The sequence below is a fragment of the Cucurbita pepo genome, chromosome 5 (assembly GCF_057944985.1).
Source record: "Cucurbita pepo subsp. pepo isolate OVF chromosome 5, ASM5794498v1, whole genome shotgun sequence".
Lineage (NCBI taxonomy): Eukaryota > Viridiplantae > Streptophyta > Magnoliopsida > Cucurbitales > Cucurbitaceae > Cucurbita > Cucurbita pepo.
Genome location: NC_141802.1, coordinates 1,269,010 through 1,282,846, shown reverse-complemented (window position 1 = coordinate 1,282,846; position 13,837 = coordinate 1,269,010). Strand labels below are relative to the sequence as shown.

Sequence of the window (13,837 nt, the reverse complement as noted above, 5' to 3'; positions counted from 1 at the left end):
GAGCTAAAATAGATAGTATCTGTTAGCAGTAGTCTTGAGTGAGCTAAAGTGGACAATATCTAAGAGAAACGAAGCATTTCATATAATGGTGTGTAAACTTCTCTTTGACAAACGCGTTTTAAAACTGTGAGGCAGACGGCGATACATAATGAGCTAGAGTAGAAAAACGGACAATATCTACTGAGAGTAAGCTTGGACGAGCTTAAAACATACACTGTTGAGACATAGTAGGTGGGACAAAGCATAAACGAATTTAACGGATCAGTACAGCTCATGGAATGCCTCCGCTTCCCCTTCAATAATTAAATAATGCAACTTGATATAAATTAAACAAACAAGCCTTTTAGAATAACTATATATATATAATATTCAATTTTCAAGACAAATAATACATACATAATATTATATTATATGCACCCACTTTAGGAGACAGCTGGCTGTGGCCCCACCGGCAAAAACTTTTTAGACATTTTTAATCATACAAACAATTCCTTTCTTTTATTATTATTATTATTATTCTTTTCCTTCTCAAAGTGTACACATCAACTTAAAAAAATTTATTCTCATAATTTATAACTAATAAGGAATTTTAATTATCCATTACATATAATTAAATTATTCCCAAAGCAAGAATTGATACCCGTAATTGATGGGTGTTACAATACTATGCCCTTAATTAATGGGTCGGTTTCAAAGTCTAGCTTCTTAGAGCTAATCTCCATCTTGCTCGAATAAATTTTTGCATGTTCTTATTATCTTCTGAAAAGCATTATTGACGATATCAACCTTCATTTATTAGCTAGGAGTTATTAGGTACGTAATTTAATAAATGTCAATACATATTTAATACATTTAACACTAACGTAGGGTATGGACCTGTAAATCCCAAAAGGAAATGGGAGGATTTTAAAGGTGATTTAGATTGGAAGCTGTGGAATTAATTATGCGTTAGAGAGCTGAATTTATGCGTTTGACTTTTCCCCAAAGCTACTACTAGACACTTATAAATGAAAAATCAAATCTTGCCAGGGGAAGGCAACGCATGTCTGTTCCTTCCATTTTCAGCTGCATCTATTGGGTTCTAGATGCTGTTTTTTTCCCATTCTTCATTTTCTTTGAGTTCTTGTAGCTTTTCCAAGTCTCTCTCTGTTTTTTTCTTGTGGGTTTCGAGTGTTTAGTGAAATGGTTAATGCATCAGGGCTTTTTGCAACATCAGCTCCGAGTCTAAGGACGAGGCATTCGTTCTTAGGGGGCAATTTTCGATGTGGGTTTGGATCATATGGTGGAGTAGCTAATAAGGTAATATTCTGCTCTGCTTCCACTGGGGCAGAGACGGTTTCTTCTGGAGCGTCTCCTTCTCAATCTCGGATGCCTAGGTAAATCTGTTTCTCATTTTTCATCTTCAATCTTTATGTGGTTCTGAGATTGCCTGCATTGTCTAGGACTTGTTACTGGAGCTTATTACATGAATGGATTGTGTGGATTAGCTAAAGAAAGGTTATAGATGGGCTGCATTTGATATTTTGTGTATTTAATTGGAAGGGGAGTTTCAGTTAGTTGAAAATGGTGTAGATGATCTTATGGTGATTCAGACCGTGGCACTAAAAAGACAAACATGTTCTTTTACAGGCTTGTCAGTAGAGGGTGTAAGCTAGTTGGGTGTGGCTCCGGTGTTCCAAGTTTACAGATTTCAAACGATGATCTTGCCAAATGGGTTGACACAAATGATGAATGGATATCTGCTCGTACTGGGATTCGCAATCGACGGGTGATTGCAGGTGTGTGCAATCAAATGAACAACTTACCAACATTTACATTACTTTGTTCACTCACTTTTTAGACTTTAGCTATCGTTCTTGAATATTTTGGTCGATCCTTTGTAAAAATTCGTTTAGCTTACTCTTGAACTTGCTATATGGATTTTACTAGCAGTTATTTTCCCTTCATTATATGATTTCTTTGTATACGATCAAGCCCTCTCGACTTTCGGGCGTATCGGTACCGTTGGGTATAGGGATTCTTCTTTATGGGGTCCTAGTTTTCTAAGTTGCCTTCCATTTGCTTACTCAACAGCTTCATGGCTTTCTATTTTCAAAGATTTAAAGCTTTCCTCGTCCGTTTCACAGGAAAAGATAGCCTGATAGGTTTGGCAGCAGAGGCAGCGAGGGGAGCTCTACAAATGGCTCAGGTTGATCCTGATGATGTAGACTTGATATTAATGTGCACTTCAACACCAGAGGATCTTTTTGGTTCTGCTTCACAGGTATGAGTTCAGTACATCATTTATCCCAATATTGAATTAATAATAGATATGAAGCAGAGGAGATAGGTCATATGAACCAGCCAAGAGTTTTATTGGCTGGTTCGTTTTGTATCTCCTAACCTGCAGCTCTTTCGATAACAAATCGAAAGGGAAAGCCCAAAAAGGACAATATCTGGTAGCGGCTTTTCTAATTATGCATTACTGCATCTCAGATCCAAAAGGCTCTTGGTTGTAAAAGACATCCTCTGTCGTATGATATAACAGCTGCGTGTAGTGGATTTCTACTGGGTTTAGTATCAGCAGCTTGTCACATAAGGGGTAAAGAATCCTGATTTGGTCTTGTTGCTTGGATCATATTTTGACTTGCATTATAAAACACTAAACTACCTTAAACTGCAGGAGGTGGATTTTCTAATGTTCTTGTCATTGGTGCTGATGCCATTTCTCGTTACGTCGACTGGTCTGATAGATCGTCCTGTATTCTTTTCGGAGACGGTGCTGGTGCTGTACTATTGCAGGTAAAAGTTCGATACTCGGATCGGTATACAACAGCAAGCTTAAGAATTCATTTCATAATTGATTTGGTTTCAGGCATGTGATGTTGAGGAGGATGGTTTATTTGGTTTTGACTTGCATAGTGATGGGGATGGCCGAAGGTGTGCTTCTCTGAATTCTTCCTTATTCCATTTCATCATTCCATATGATTAGAAACGTAAATGGTGGAACAGGCATTTGAATGCTGGGATCAAGGAAAAAGAAGTGAATCAAAAATTGGGTTCTAACGTCTCCCTGATCGGTTTTCCTCCGAAAAACGTCACGTATTCTTGTTTGCAGATGAATGGCAAAGAGGTATTTCGATTTGCTGTTCGCACCGTGCCACAGTCGATCGAGGCTGCTCTTCAAAAAGCTTGTCTCAGTTCATCAAACATTGATTGGTTGTTGTTACATCAGGTATCTATTTCTTATCATCCATCTCTTTTCCAAGATTTCTACAATGCTGCTGATTTATAAATATGCAGGCAAACCAAAGGATCATCGACGCAGTCGCAACACGTTTAGAGTTTCCATCGGAGCGTGTGATATCGAATGTGGCTAACTACGGTAACACGAGCGCAGCCTCGATTCCATTGGCACTGGACGAAGCTGTTCGAAGTGGGCGGGTGGAAGCAGGACACTTGATTGCAGCTTCAGGTTTCGGAGCTGGTCTAACCTGGGCGTCTGCAATTATTCGATGGCGTTGAAGCTCAAAAACACATGTTCTTGCAGATTTTGAGATATGCTGCAATGACAACAATAACACTAGCTTGGCTTATAGATTTGGAGCACAAAGAACTGAACTTTCATTAATAATTTGGTGCTATTTCTGTTGCTCTAAAAATAAATGATCATAATAAAATTAAATTTTAGTTTTTATAATGTTTAAATCTTAAGAATTAGTCATTGTAATTAGATAAAATTAATTTTTAGAATTAGAGTGAGCTTGTAATTAGCTAATGATTTGTTTTAAACTATAAAAACTAAATTAAGGATTTAATCTTAAATTATCCGGGTGTAGTACTCGCTGTACTAGCTCTTGATCTGTAATAATAACGGTCTTTGTTTCACTCACTCAATCGCAAATCCAAAATGTCTCTCTCTTTGCAATCTCCGCCGTCTGCAACCCTTTCGCCGTTGCCGTCGTCTTCTTCCTCTCTTCAGGTATCTCCCCTTTTGACTTTCGTTTGCAATCGTGAATTCTCTACTCCATAGCTCTGATTGAAAGCTTCAATTGTTGTTATCAGAAAAGATTGGGGTTCTCAGTTGGATTCAGACCCATCAATCTAATTCCCCATTCTCGTAGATCTCTTTCTCTAATTTGTGCTTCCGCCGGCTTCTCTTCGTCACTCGACACTGGTTCGATTCTCTCCTTTTACCCTCTTCTGTGTGATTTGAGCTCAACAACGCCCGCACTGCATTTAGCTTCTTGCCTGCTTGTTTTCAGGTTTGAGAACTGAGCTGGATGCTGTTTCTAGCTTCAGTGAGATCGTTCCTGACACCGTCGTTTTCGATGATTTCGAGAAGTAAATGAACTAATTATACACTATCGTTCTTGATAAGCCTTATCATTTTTCATTTTGTGTAGCTTGGTTGGATTAGTGGGTTATGTTTCTCTTTGGAACTGCAGGTTTCCTCCTACTGCTGCTACCGTCAGCTCTTCTCTCCTTCTGGGCATATGTGGCCTTCCTGATACCATATTTAGGGTACCCATTCAGCATTCTTTTCTTTGTCTTAGACAATAATTACAGAATTTAAACAAAGGCTCCGTTTATTGTGTGTCATTTTGGAAGTTTGTGATATCCTACAGAATGCGGTTGATATGGCATTGGCGGATTCTGAATGTTTTGGGATAGACAACCCTGAATTGAAATATTCCTGCATGTTTAACAAGGTCGCTTGTTTCTTTTTACCTTACTTGTTGGAGATTATTTGCTATTTTGTGAAGATCAACAAATGGTAAGTTGGGTCTCGATTTGCAGGCTCTAGTAAACGTTGGTGGTGATTTGGTGAAACTAGTTCCTGGACGTGTTTCAACCGAGGTGGATGCGCGTGTTGCTTATGACACACATGGCATTATCAGAAAGGTTTATCCTTGTTTAAGTCTCAGATAACTTCAAATATGCCTAGTCTACTGGGATGTTGGATGTTTGGCCTCTTGTACATATACATCTTATAGGTTTTTTTGTTTGTGGACCAAAGGTGCATGACCTGTTGAAATTGTACAATGAAATTAATGTTCCTGCTGAGCGGCTGCTGTTCAAAATTCCATCAACTTGGCAGGTGAATTCTGACTTTTTGAACCGAACAGACCGTAATATTGATTGTGAGAATTCGACTTGAGGTAAATATACTGATCTGCAAACCAATGGTTTCGATATCATAGGGAATCGAGGCCTCAAGATTGTTGGAATCTGAGGGAATACAAACACATTTGACTTTTGTCTACAGGTACGTTAATCTCATTGAACGTAAAAGATTTGAAGCCTGTATGCATATTGATTAGTTTTACCTTTGTTGTTCGTTTATCCTGGATTAGATTTACTTGTGATCTAAATGCTGTGGGAAGTGTTTGTATAGTGAAATTATCTGTAAGATCCTATATCGGTTGGGGAGGAGAACGAAACATTCTTTATAAGAGTGCGGAAACCTCTCTCTAGCTGATGTGTTTTAAAAACCTTGAGGGGAAGCCTGAAAGGAAAAGCCCATAGAGGACGATATCTGCTAGTGGTGGGGTTGGGCTGTTACATTATCTGTTCCCAAACCGATGTCGGGCAAGATAATTAGATGAAACAAAAACAAGAAGATTTGTAGGTCTCAATTAAAACGTGACTATCATTCAATTTTGTTGACGGCCTCTCCATGTTTGTATAGTTTTGCTCAAGCAGCAGCTGCAGCCCAAGCTGGTGCCTCTGTCATTCAGATTTTTGTTGGTCGCCTACGTGTAATTGTCTTACCACTTTATAATATCAATCAGAACATTGTCTTGCTGATTCTTTTAACCTTTCTGATGTACTTAACTACGTTTCAGGATTGGGCTCGCAATCACTCCGGTGATCCCGAAATCGAAGCTGCTCTCAAAAGAGGAGAGGATCCTGGGTTGGCTTTGGTTAGTTGACTTTGGATAATGATGTTCACATAAACAGGAATGGACTAAGAATACTTATATAATGGTCTATTCATTATTGCAGGTGACAAAGGCTTACAACTACATTCACAAATATGGATACAAATCAAAATTGATGGCAGCAGCTGTTAGGAACAAGCAAGATCTGTTCAGTCTTCTGGGGTAAATCATATGAACTCATCTTTCTTCTACCGAAAAATTCATGAAATCATGGTACTTCTCTAAGCACTTCTACTAACAAAACCAATTCTTTATCCCTTCAGCGTGGATTACATAATTGCTCCATTGAAGGTATTACAGTCCCTTAAAGAATCTGTTACCGATCCAGACGACAAGTTCTCGTTCATTAGGAAGCTGTCCCCGCAATCCGCAGCTAATTACGTTTTCAGCGACGAAGAGGTCCACTTTTTTTCCTTGAACTTCTCCTATTCTACTCGCACGTTAAATGTTTTATAATATGAATGGAATGTCGAGAAATGTCATAGGAAGACGTAGAAATCTATAACAATGGTATATTAATCAACATTTTCAGGTTAAAAAGTGGGACCAATTAAGCGTTGCTTCAGGAATGGGGCCTGCAGCTTTGAAGCTACTGGCTACTGGACTGGAAGGGTATGCTGATCAAACCAAGAGAGTTGAGGAGCTTTTTGGGAAGATTTGGCCACCCCCTAATGTATGAAGCTTGAGTTTACTATCTGGACAATGTTGCCTTTTCATGAATAAAGAGGGGGATGGTTGGTTATGTCTGAGAATCCTCTAATAACTCTGTTCTGCAACTCCTGCTTTTCCAGTACAACTTAAATGTTAGAATAAGATGTTTTTATAAGCTTTGGTTTCAGATTTTTGTTTTGAACAAATTGTCCCAAATGACTGGAGCTGCTGCTTCTCGTTCGAGTCAATCTGTTTGCACTTTTCTGCAAGTTTGCCGACTTTTCAGGGAGAGTATTGTTGGGAGAAGAGTCCCACCTCGGCTAATTAAGAGGATGATCATGGATTTATAAGTAAGGAATATTATCTCTATTGGTACGAAGTCTTTTAGAGAAACCAAAATCAAAGCATACGAGAGTTTATGCTTAAAGTGGACAATATCATACTATCGAGGAAAAAATTGATGGATTTTAAATTTTAAAAAAATGTTTATGACGGTTTTTTTTTTTTAATTACTTTTTTATTTATTATATAAAAAAAATGTGGATCACATATATGAGCTTCTATTGAACTTTAGGCCCATTATTTATTGGGCCGTCTGTTAAACAATTTGCATTAATTTTAAAAAATCAAATAAACTTCCCTTTTATAATTAGTTTATTTTTTAAAAATGAATTCTATAAATAATAAATGTATTAATGAGTTGCTTTTATTTAATTATTTTTTAAAAATGAATTCTATAAAAAAAATGTGGATCACATATATGAGCTTCTATTGAACTTTAGGCCCATTATTTATTGGGCCGTCTGTTAAACAATTTGCATTAATTTTAAAAAATCAAATAAACTTCCCTTTTATAATTAGTTTATTTTTTAAAAATGAATTCTATAAATAATAAATGTATTAATGAGTTGCTTTTATTTAATTATCTCCATCTTACCTGTAATTTTTTTAAAAAAAATGGTACGAGGTTTAATTAACAACAAGAAACTATATTATTAAACCAAACAGTGTGTTTGGAATCTTGAATCCCAAAGAGGGGCCCACACCCCTCGACATTTATGGTGGGGCCCACATTTCTTGACCCGAAACAAAATGCTGCACGGCTGGCAATCACGTGCCGCTCTTAGACAGATTTAAACGTTATCCAATATTTTATTTACATACGTTGTCATCTCCCCTTTCCTCCGCTCTTTATTTTTTATTTTATTTTATTTAATTTCTTTATTATTTTGTTTCCCTTCCAATGGACTTGATTTAATGCCCATGCCATGCCAAAAAAAAAAAAATAATAATAATATATATATATATAAGAGTTATTAAATACAAAATAAATGATAAAACAGCATTGGTTACACGCGCGCGTAAATATGTGTTACCGACAACTGGGTTTCTCTCTCCAATTCTGGGCCTCTTTTCCAGACTGTTGGTTCGAACGGGGGTTGGGGGTATTGGGAGGCGACCGGTTACCGACAGAACCAAGGCACCATAATTGAAAGAAAAAAGAAAAAACAATAGCCAACGCAATTGCTCTGTCTTTCACGCTCTCCTCTTCTTATAGCTAAAATCACTGCAAAACTCTGCAATCTTCCACTATCAAAAGCAGTGAACAAATATAGCCGTTTTCGATTCCTTTTCCTATTCTCTTTTCTTCTTCTCTCTCTTTCCTTCCACTGTCTTCCATTTCTCGAAGCTCTTCTCCCCAGATAATGTAAAACAGAGGTGTTCCCCAGTCAAGTCTTTCATCACCCACCAAAGATTCTGTGGAATGGCTCCGTTTTCTTTCCTATCGCTCTTTCTCCTCCCCATTGCTCTGTTTGTGACCCTCTCCTCGGCTGCAGATCCGTTTGCTTTCTTTAATTTTGAAGTCTCTTACATCACTGCCTCTCCTCTGGGAGTCCCTCAACAGGTCTATTTTCCTTCCATCTTCTTTCACTCTGCAATTTTTTATGCTATGTTGCTGTTTTTCCTGTTCTGGATTCTCTCCTTAGCTTCGTGGGAGATGGGTTCGTGTTGGATTTTAAGAATGTTTGGGTTTTTAGTTCTAGATCTTCTTTATATGCTGATATGTTTTGGAGAAACAGAGTACATTGATGGAATTGAACTGAGAGCAACTCAAGGAAGACTAAATCTTCATTTCTTTCTAGTTTTTTTTTTTTTCTTTTTCAATTTATTTATTTCTTCCTTGGGTTTTGCAGGTTATTGCAATAAATGGGAAGTTTCCTGGTCCTACTATCAATGTAACTACTAACAACAATGTAGTTGTCAATGTGAGGAACAAGCTGGATGAGAGCCTTCTCATGCATTGGTATTGTTTAATTATAAATTTAGTCAACTCTGTGGCATTTTATGTTGATTTATGATTGTAGAGATAGTTTGAGAATGGAATGATTGATATTTGTGTGGTAATAGGTCTGGAATTCAACAACGGAGAAGTTCATGGCAAGATGGAGTTCTTGGAACAAATTGTCCAATTCCTCCCAAGTGGAACTGGACTTACCAGTTTCAAGTCAAGGATCAGATAGGGAGCTTCTTTTACTTTCCATCACTCCATTTCCAGCGAGCGTCCGGTGGATTCGGTGGCTTCTTTATTAACAACAGGCCTATAATCCCCATTCCTTTTGCTACCCCAGATGGGGATATTACAATTTTGATTGGTGATTGGTACACCTCGAATCACACGGTTAGTGTTAGCTAAGGGAACAAAATGCCTGGTCTGGCTAATTGCAGCATTGTAATTAGAATGTAATGTGCTCGTTATTGATACATTTTGGATTTGTATTTAGGCTCTGAGGAAAACGCTTGATGGAGGGAAGGATCTTGGAATGCCACACGGTGTTCTCATTAATGGCAAAGGTCCCTACCGATATAACGATACACTAGTCCCTGATGGTATCGAGCACGAAACAATTGAAGTCGATCCAGGTAGCTCTAATACCTCAGCTAAGTAGGTTAAGAGAAAAAGAATGGTGGGCTTACTATGAATTTGGTATAATTTGTGCATTCTTTACAACCTAGTAGTAATCACTTTAAGTTGTATTTCCTCGAAATCGACCTCTACTTTAGATGCTTGATGATGTCCCATATAGGTTCAAGCCTGAGAGGGCAATCCCTAAGTCTATTTTGTTTGGGTCCATCTTTATAGGTGATGAACCTGAATGACACTCAATGAGCGAGCAGGGCTTTAACTCCTAGTGGGGTCTGGGGACGCCTTCATGTTCAAGCAATATCTTGCATTATTTTCTCAGTTTTCTCCTAAGGAAAATCATTCTTGTGATGCATTTAAGGGGCTTTGAAAATGAGACTACTAGCTTTAATCTCAACTGATGTGGGGTAGTAGTAGCCAGTAGGCTCCATGCACGGCAATCTCTTTAGAGATTCGCCGAAATTAATTTCGAAGAAAAACTTCTAATAGGCTCACCCTCATGTTCAGGGGAGCCTGCATCTCCTATTATAGGATCTTTAAAGCTCGAGTTATTATTATGTCAATTATGTGCATGTCAACTAACCAACCGTTCCTTCAATCTTGAATATACGTTTGACCGACTTGATATCAAGAAAATAAGTTGTTAGCTTAGATTTCGGTTATTATAATCCTTAACGTTGTCGGCAAGTCCTTGCTTATGGTGGATATGTTTGAAGATTGATGGCTTATCTGCTGATGTTGAACAGGGAAAACATACCGAATTCGGGTACACAATGTTGGAATATCTACCAGTCTGAACTTTAGGATCCAAAACCACAATCTTCTTTTAGCAGAAACAGAGGGGTCATATACCGTGCAACAGAACTATACTAGCTTAGATATACACGTTGGACAATCATATTCATTTTTGGTAACCATGGATCAGAACGCGAGCACTGATTATTACATTGTAGCTAGTGCTCGGTTTGTCAATGAATCTGTTTGGAAAAGAGTTACTGGTGTTGGTATCTTGCATTACTCTAACTCCAAAGGAAAGGCAGCAGGTCCCCTTCCAGAGGCACCAAATGATGAATTTGATAAAACTTTCTCGATGAACCAGGCGAGATCAATCAGGTTTGTCCAAAACAAATTTGAAACTATGGAAGAACATACAAGTTCTGAGAAATTGGCATGGTTATTGTTTTTTCTTTCTAAGAAATTGGCTGACACATTGTGCAGATGGAATGTATCTGCTAGTGGTGCTCGTCCCAACCCTCAAGGATCATTCAGATATGGCTCAATTAATGTAACTGAGATTTACGTCTTGAAGAATAAGCCTCCCGTGATGATCGATGGCAAACGACGAACTACGCTGAGTGGTATTTCGTTTGTCAATCCATCCACACCTATCAGATTGGCAGACCAATTCAAGTTGAAGGGTGTTTATAAGCTTGACTTCCCCACCAGGCCACTTACAGGACCGCCAAAAGCTGAGACATCAGTGATTAATGGAACATATAGAGGGTTTATGGAGGTTATATTGCAAAACAACGACACCAAGATGCAGAGCTATCACATGAACGGATACGCCTTCTTCGTCGTGGGGTATGTTTTGTCATTTATGTTTTTGAGCACGAGTCTTGGGCCATGGTTACTTTTGTATTCGATCAGTGATGGAATGAATGTAGGATGGACTATGGCGAGTGGACCGAGAATAGCCGGGGCACGTACAATAAGTGGGATGGAATAGCTCGCTCAACAATTCAGGTATGTCTCTTCTGCAGTCTCCTCAAACAAACCTCAATGGTCCTGCCCAGAATGTGATATCTGCCATATTCTGTTGCATCCCCTGACTCGTTCGTTTCCCGGTCTAGGTTTATCCTGGAGCATGGACGGCCATCTTGATATCTCTTGACAATGTGGGAGTTTGGAACATCAGAACAGAAAATCTTGACTCGTGGTATCTCGGGCAAGAGACGTATATTCGGGTTGTCAATCCTGAGGCTACTAACAAAACTGAACTACCTATGCCAGACAATGCACTCTTTTGCGGTCAACTTAGTAAATTACAGAAGTAAGGAACCATATATATATCTAACCCATCTCTTGTAAACTGAAACCTTGAATGATTCTGATCTCTATTTACTTATTTCATGTGTACTCAGGCCACAAGATATCTCTTCTGCAATTTCGATCATGGGCGATCGGTGGAAGATGTTACTCACTACGCTAACGATCATCTCCACTGTAATCTCTGCTTTGCACTAAGCATCGTTGCTCTATGCCTGCTCGTGTTACGTAAGTTTTCAAAGTCGTCGGGCGTCTTGTTAAGTTTGGTCTGTAAGTCTTGTGGATACCCTGTCTTTCATGATTTTTGCATAGCATTCTTTCCCATGTGCATGCTGTAGAAGGATGTATCTTTGGTTTTCCTTGTTCATTAGATTTGGATTCATCATTCTTTTAATTCTTGAGTCATGAATACACGAAACTGTACCGATAACGATTCATCGATTCTCATTACCACTGCTTTCTCACGCGTCGTTTATCATCACACTTGGATTGCTTCATGATGCTGTATTAACAAAGATTAGTAACTAAACAGATACAAACCCAAATTTCTTTTCCTTTGAGAGAGATCCACCAAGGGCTCATCTTTCTCCTCTCAAGCAACCACTGAGACCTATGCCACTGTCTCTCCTTCATCATCATTCTCAGCACTGCTAAAAAGAACCCTTTTTTTGAAAAATGAGTATGCACTCACTCAGAGTCTCTTCTTTTGATAAGAAAATGCTTTAACCGAAAGCTGAAATGTGTAACTGCTGGAGCGAGCATGCATGCTACCATGGCGTAGTTGAAGTTGAAGAGTTGTTCATCTTGTTCTAATCTAACCCTCCAAAAGACAACCATAATTGCTTTTTTGGTTGAGGAAAGGCCTTTTTTCTTTCAATAATTGCTTTTCGGCTTTTACAACTCACGCTTATCTGCCATATAAAGATTCATGTCAAACAGGACGAATGAATGTTATGTTACCTGATATCTACTCTCCTTTTTCTTTCTGTTTTCCCTCCAAAATCCAATCTTTGTTGTGTTGGGGAAGGGAAGCATCTTATTATGTTGGATGAACTTTGCAATTTAGTGGGTATCAGTTCTTCATCAGATTAATAAACCAAATGGATCTTCCTTCTTCAATCACATATTCTTAACATTTTCCTTCAACTCTCTCAGCTTAAGAAGAACTAAACAAACTGTGTGTGTGTGTTTGTGTGTGTGTATATATATATATATTATATAGTTGAATAGTAGTGGTAAGTGGTGGGAGATATGTTACAAAAAAGAGACAAGTACACTGACAGATTTTGAATACAACGAACTCTTATGATCAATCAAAAACTGAGAACTGTACATAGTTATGTGTGTTGAAAATACAGTACCCATCAACCAAGTACCATTCCACATCAATATGATGTAAATTCTTATTCCAAATCTCCAACCAAATACTAATCTTTTGGTTTGCCTTCTTCATTCATTTCAATCTCTCTCTCTTTCTATATATTTTTTAAACTACTAGCAAATATTGTCTCTTTTGACCCGTTACATATCGTCGTCAGTCTCACGGTTTTAAAACTTTTTCACACCCTTAAAAGTAATGGTTCGTTCTTCTCTTCAACTGACGTGGGATCTCACAGTCTACCCCCCTTAGGGACCTAGCGTCTTCACTTGCATATCGCTTGGTTTCTGGCTCTGATACCATTTTAACCGCCCAAAGCCCACCGCTAGTAGATATTGTCTGCTTTGGTCCGTTACGTATCGTCATTAACCTCACGGTTTTAAAACGCGTCTACTAGGGAAGGATTTCCACACCCTTATAAGAAATGGTTCGTTCCTCTCTCCAACAGATGTGGAATCTCACAATCTACCTCATTGGGAACCTAGCGTTGGCACATTGTCTGGTGTTTGGCTTTGATACCATTTGTAACAACCCAAGTTCACCTCTAGCAGATATTGTCTACTTTGGCCTGTTACGTATTGCCGTCAACCTCACAATTTTAAAACGTGTCTACTAGGGAGAGATTTCCATACCATTATAAAGAATGTTTCGTTCCCCTCTCCAACCGATGTTGGATCTCACAGATTTCATCTTTCTAAACAAATAAGGAGTAGTTTATAAACTTAGTTTTCAAAATCAAAAAACTTAAACCAAACCTTAAAAATATGTTAGGTTTTGTGGGAAGACAAGTTGAAACTCAACGACAGTTTGAAAACATGAACACAAATCATGACATTCAAGAGAAGGCATGAACAAAGAATAAGTCAAACAAGGTAAGCAAAGCACAAATCAGAAATCATGACATCCAAAACC

The 13,837-nt window shown here is 38.3% G+C and overlaps 3 protein-coding genes across 3 annotated transcripts; all 3 read left to right on the top strand.

Moving 5' to 3' along the window:
- The first annotated feature begins 1,027 nt into the window (after positions 1 to 1,027).
- Positions 1,028 to 3,961, top strand: LOC111795942 (beta-ketoacyl-[acyl-carrier-protein] synthase III A, chloroplastic). Its single transcript, XM_023678586.2, has 8 exons — positions 1,028 to 1,376; positions 1,630 to 1,778; positions 2,127 to 2,263; positions 2,476 to 2,581; positions 2,663 to 2,781; positions 2,855 to 2,919; positions 2,992 to 3,214; positions 3,283 to 3,961. The coding sequence occupies exons 1-8, from the start codon at positions 1,183 to 1,185 to the stop codon at positions 3,502 to 3,504; spliced, it is 1,215 nt and encodes a 404-aa protein (XP_023534354.2). The 5' UTR covers positions 1,028 to 1,182; the 3' UTR covers positions 3,505 to 3,961.
- On the top strand, positions 3,818 to 6,762 carry LOC111795943 (Aldolase superfamily protein). Its single transcript, XM_023678587.2, has 13 exons — positions 3,818 to 3,961; positions 4,045 to 4,156; positions 4,245 to 4,323; positions 4,428 to 4,503; positions 4,608 to 4,691; positions 4,780 to 4,884; positions 5,000 to 5,080; positions 5,184 to 5,248; positions 5,672 to 5,741; positions 5,829 to 5,906; positions 5,989 to 6,086; positions 6,188 to 6,323; positions 6,457 to 6,762. Exons 1-13 carry the CDS (start codon positions 3,890 to 3,892, stop codon positions 6,601 to 6,603), a joined length of 1,203 nt encoding a protein of 400 aa, XP_023534355.2. The 5' UTR covers positions 3,818 to 3,889; the 3' UTR covers positions 6,604 to 6,762.
- A 1,366-nt stretch (positions 6,763 to 8,128) lies between these two features.
- LOC111795823 (monocopper oxidase-like protein SKU5) lies at positions 8,129 to 12,028 on the top strand. The gene is made up of 9 exons (XM_023678415.2): positions 8,129 to 8,481; positions 8,771 to 8,880; positions 8,985 to 9,255; positions 9,359 to 9,497; positions 10,245 to 10,611; positions 10,717 to 11,082; positions 11,166 to 11,244; positions 11,352 to 11,551; positions 11,643 to 12,028. Exons 1-9 carry the CDS (start codon positions 8,341 to 8,343, stop codon positions 11,743 to 11,745), a joined length of 1,776 nt encoding a protein of 591 aa, XP_023534183.1. The 5' UTR covers positions 8,129 to 8,340; the 3' UTR covers positions 11,746 to 12,028.
- Positions 12,029 to 13,837: the final 1,809 nt, after the last annotated feature.

Excerpts from the sequence above, each read along its gene's own strand:
- LOC111795943 (XM_023678587.2), top strand. The coding sequence starts at position 3,890 with ATGTCTCTCTCTTTGCAATCTCCGCCGTCTGCAACCCTTTCGCCGTTG. Across the intron at positions 5,742-5,828 it reads TTTTTGTTGGTCGCCTACGT|GATTGGGCTCGCAATCACTC; the intron begins GTAATTGTCTTA and ends ACTACGTTTCAG. Across the intron at positions 6,324-6,456 it reads ACGTTTTCAGCGACGAAGAG|GTTAAAAAGTGGGACCAATT; the intron begins GTCCACTTTTTT and ends CAACATTTTCAG.
- LOC111795823 (XM_023678415.2), top strand. The coding sequence starts at position 8,341 with ATGGCTCCGTTTTCTTTCCTATCGCTCTTTCTCCTCCCCATTGCTCTG. Across the intron at positions 10,612-10,716 it reads AACCAGGCGAGATCAATCAG|ATGGAATGTATCTGCTAGTG; the intron begins GTTTGTCCAAAA and ends CACATTGTGCAG. Across the intron at positions 11,552-11,642 it reads CAACTTAGTAAATTACAGAA|GCCACAAGATATCTCTTCTG; the intron begins GTAAGGAACCAT and ends ATGTGTACTCAG.
- LOC111795942 (XM_023678586.2), top strand. The coding sequence starts at position 1,183 with ATGGTTAATGCATCAGGGCTTTTTGCAACATCAGCTCCGAGTCTAAGG. Across the intron at positions 1,377-1,629 it reads TCTCAATCTCGGATGCCTAG|GCTTGTCAGTAGAGGGTGTA; the intron begins GTAAATCTGTTT and ends GTTCTTTTACAG. Across the intron at positions 2,264-2,475 it reads TTTTTGGTTCTGCTTCACAG|ATCCAAAAGGCTCTTGGTTG; the intron begins GTATGAGTTCAG and ends ACTGCATCTCAG.